General features: G+C 41.5%; 1 protein-coding gene across 1 annotated transcript; it reads right to left on the bottom strand.

Moving 5' to 3' along the window:
* Positions 1 to 2035: 2035 nt before the first annotated feature.
* LOC121405162 lies at positions 2036 to 3847 on the bottom strand. The gene is made up of 2 exons (XM_041595769.1): positions 2546 to 3847; positions 2036 to 2490 (listed from the first exon to the last, which is right to left on the bottom strand). The coding sequence occupies exons 1-2, from the start codon at positions 3845 to 3847 to the stop codon at positions 2479 to 2481; spliced, it is 1314 nt and encodes a 437-aa protein (XP_041451703.1). The 3' UTR covers positions 2036 to 2478.
* Positions 3848 to 4405: the final 558 nt, after the last annotated feature.

Here is a 4405-nt window from a genome sequence, read left to right as displayed (position 1 = left end):
GTTGGAACATAGAATAACAATCTTCCGTCATTGCTTTTCCTGTAAACTACCCCATTTCTCATTTCAAAAAACTTGTGTTCATTTTCTTCTAACTGTTGTTTGATATTTCTAACTATTTGGTCCTTGGCTTGGCAAATAACTAAGTTGTCTTCAAACGTGTTTGTTTCTACAATGAGAATGTTTGTGCATCTACTTAGCGCATCTACGTGCTGCATCCTGCTGCCTTCTCTATGGCTCAGCTCATAATCATAACTTTGCAGCTCTAAAGCCCATCTAGCAATACGCGGGTTGAGCTCAATTTTGTTGAGCGTTAGCGTTAGTGAATTACAGTCAGTAACGATCTTGAAACGTTTTCCATATAAATATATGCGAAACCTGCGTAGTGCGTAAATAATTGCCATTGTCTCCAGCTCAAAGCTGTGATATTTTGATTCCGCTGCAGTTGTACGCTTAGAAAAAAAAAAGATTGGATGCAGTTTTCCGTCGTCTTTCTTCTGAAGTAGCACTGCCCCGAAACCAAGAGCGCTTGCATCACAATGCAATTCTATCTCGTCTTTATGATTATAAAGTGCTAAAATGGGTGCTTGCATTAGCATTTCCTTAAGCGATGAAAAGCAATTTAATTCGTCTTCACCAAATTTAAACTCTGTATCTTTTCTCAGAAGATCGTAAAGAGGTTTGGCAACAGTTGAGAAATCTTTTATAAATCTCCTGAAATAGGAGCATAAGCCAAGAAAACTTTGTACCACCTGTATCTTATTCGGGATTGGAAAGTTTTTGATTGCTTCTAATCCTTTTTCATCTGCCCTTATACCTTGTCCGTTGATTGTGAACCCCAGATATTTGATATTAGATTGTAAAAACTCACATTTGTCTATACGCAATTCTAATTTGTTTTGAGCCAACCTAATAAAGACTTCTTTTAGCGTTTCTAAGTGTTCCTGCGTATCTTTGCTGGCTACCATGATGTCGTCCATATATACAATAACTTTGTCATCCCTAATTAAATCATCGAATATTTTATTAACAAACCTCTGAAACACGGCTGATGCCGTTTTCAGTCCCTGTGGCATTCTAAGGAACTCGAATTGTCCTAAAGGTGTCACGAACGATGTATATCTAATCGATTCCTCATTAACGAATACATGGAAATAACCATTTTTGAGATCAAGTTTCGTAAAGACTCTTTTGTTGGCTAATTTGTCCAGCAGATCATCGATGAGGGTATGGGATAGTTGTCCTTAATCAAGGTCTTGTTGAGTTTTCTAAAGTCTATACACAACCTTAAATCCCCCGTTTTCTTTTTGACTAGTACGATGGGTGACGCGTATTCAGACTCGCTGGGTCGTATTATCCCTTTTCTTAAATATTCATCTAACAATGTTTGCAGTTTATCTTTCTCGGTATATGATAGGCGCCTTGGAGCACAACTAAAAGGTTTTGATTTCTCTAAGTTAAGTTTTATCTCGCATTTGACTAAAGGTTCTTTTGGTTTTACCGTCTTTACGTAATAGTCTTCGATTATTTGCCTTAGTTGACACTTAAGCCTATGACTTATGTTCTCCCCGCAGATGTAATCAACTTTTTCATCTTCCATATAATTGATATTAAAGATGTCTGGAACAATAATATCATTGTATGTGTCATCAGCTTTGCTGTTAAGGATTTCATTCATAACCATCGCATCGTTATTTATCGAATTGACTGTTTTCTTTTTAGAATTTTTTGGTCTGGAAGAATCGCTAAACTCTTCAGCAAACATTTCATTAGTTACTCCTGTTTCTCTAACAACGTTACTAACGGTTTTACTAACAATTTCGTTTACCTCTTTACTAATAGTATCACTTACAATTTCACTAACTCCTTCTCTAACGGTTTCACTAACAATTGCACTAACTTCCTCACTAACGGTATCACTAACAATTGCACTAACTTCCTCACTAACGGTATCACTAACAATTTCACTAACTTCCTCACTAACGGTATCACTAACAATTTCACTAACGGTATCACTAACAATTTCATTACCATTATCTATTTTGATTACCTCATCTATAACTATTTTATCTGAATTTTCTCTACTCTTTGTACTACTTATTATACTAGTATGTTTTCCAACCGTTTTGATTTGCATTTTATCATTTTCAATCGGAATTGCTGGATTTTCACTTAAATGATCATTGGCTTCCGAATTCAAAGCGTCTAACGTAACCATTTTTAAAGTACTTAAGTCCAAGTTTAAGTCGCATGCATTCATAAAATTTCTGCCAAGAACCACACCATGACTCATAGACTCGTTCGACACTACGTTCAAATAAAAATAGCATTTTATTCTTCCTTTCAAAACATAACATAAAATTTTTCCAAGTGTTTTCAATTGGCTTTTATTAAGCCCAAAATATAATTCCAAAACTGGTTCCAAACGAATTTCTCTAGAGATTAAGCTTTTCTTGATGAACGATATGGGACTGCCAGAGTCTATGAGGCACGCTGAAATTAATGGTGTTACGATATTGTTGCAAAAGAAAATCTTACAGTATCTTACATAATTATTGTATGTTACGCTCTTCCTCTCCGGGCATTGTCCGACCAGATGTCCAAATACCCCACAGGCGTAGCAGGATCCAGGCTCCCTTTTTGGTTTGAGACAGTCCTTGGCGAAATGACCTCGCGAGTTGCAGTTGGCGCAACGTAGGTCCTTGGTCGCCGAAGAATTTGCCGGGCCTTGTGATGATGTGGCATGCTGCATACGCTCCGGAAGGCGAATCTCCGAAAAAGCACGCAAAATCTGCTTCGGATCGGAGAAGCACTGAATGCGAGCCTGATCTCGCAAGCCCGGGGACGGAATCCCCTCGATTATCTTCTCTTTCAATTCTTCTATGTCTATGTTGATGTTCCTGGCCAGCATCATTTTTTCTTCGTAGTATGTGGCAAAATTTTCTCCATAAAGCCATTGGCGCTTATGGAACCTGTCTCTGAGTTCTCCTTTGGTGACGGTTGCCCCGAATGCCACGATCAATTGCTCGCACAGGTGATCAGCTGATTCCAAGATGCGCGAGGAATCTGCATGGAGCCAGCGCTGAGCGTTTCCTTTGAGCTTGGCAATCAGCAGCATTCGTTTAGTAATATTGTCCAGTTTGTAGATTTGGGCAATGTTCTTCACCTGTATGACCCAGTTTTTGGCGCACTGTGTCCCGTCGTATTCCATAGTCACTTCCTTTGCTAACGTAAGCGATGCTGTCGGAGATTCGCATATGTTGTTTACATTTGTGTCTTGACGTTTTGCAACACCGTCTGAATTGTCGTCTTTTACATTACTGCTGTCAGGGCCGCTATTAACATTGGTGCTGTTAGCGCAAACGGTGTTGTTAACTTCGGGGCTGTTAACTGTAGCACTGTTATCGTTGTCGCTGTTAACTGAGTCGTTGTCTTCATCGATGACGTCATTGGATTGGCCGACGTGAACGATCTTGTTTATTTCGTCATGGATTTGCCGCAGCATGTTTTTTCCTTCTTCAATGTCTGCGCGCAATTTCATCAGAGCGGCGTACTCTGCTTCCACCGTGCTCCACTGTCCCATGCTTGGAATATTTTTCTCCTGCATGCCTCGAGTTGATGGTGTTGCCTCTTCCTCGACCGACGACGCTAAAACTGGTGCTTTGCCTGCCGCCTGTTGATGTTCCACTTGGTCGATCGAACCTTCTGGTGGGTCGCCGCGTGCGTTTGGTGAAATTGCGCTTACGCGTGCGATCAGTTCGGCTTTGGAGCCTTGAGTTGGTCGCCCAAGTCCAGCCAGCCACCTTTTTAGTTGCGCTGACGAGAATTGATTTGGTTCGAAGTCGCACATTGTGAGTAAGGCCCACTTCTGAGATTGTGAGAGATAGAACGGGGTATGCACTTTTGTATCTCTTTATTACGCCGCACACGTCTTACTTTTCTTAATGCCTCTTTTCGAATGACCGAGCGTCTTTTCTGGAGGCCGTATATTCCGTCTTTTTCTCTAGTGTGACCTTATATTTAGGGGTTATTCATATGCGATAGTGCTGCCGTATTGGCAGACTTTAGAGAGGGGCTGATAGGGGTTATCCTACCACAGCAGCTAAGCAATATTGCGGCTGCTCAACCTTCTGGTGAAAAAGGGGGTGAAGGTTAACCACAAACCAGCGTCCAAACCAAAAAATTCAGTTATGCCGAAAAGAGGAGTGCTGTCGGAAAACCAAGCCAGGAACGTCGGCAGAACGCAAGCCAGGAAGTCAGTCCAACAGCAGACTGGCTGAAGAAAGTGGAATGGGCCTCAGATGTTCCCCCCCTCCAGTGTGGAGCCACAGAAGGTGGCCGCCCAACCGAAGAGGCAGCGCTCTCAAGAGACGCCCGGACCTGTCGCGAAGACAGGTAGTGTAACAAA

This window comes from Drosophila obscura, unplaced genomic scaffold, assembly GCF_018151105.1.
Source record: "Drosophila obscura isolate BZ-5 IFL unplaced genomic scaffold, ASM1815110v1 contig_75, whole genome shotgun sequence".
Classification (NCBI taxonomy): domain Eukaryota; kingdom Metazoa; phylum Arthropoda; class Insecta; order Diptera; family Drosophilidae; genus Drosophila; species Drosophila obscura.
This window is presented reverse-complemented; position numbering and strand designations above follow the sequence as displayed.

Coding starts and splice junctions, on each gene's coding strand:
- LOC121405162 (XM_041595769.1), bottom strand. CDS start 3,847: ATGTGCGACTTCGAACCAAATCAATTCTCGTCAGCGCAACTAAAAAGG.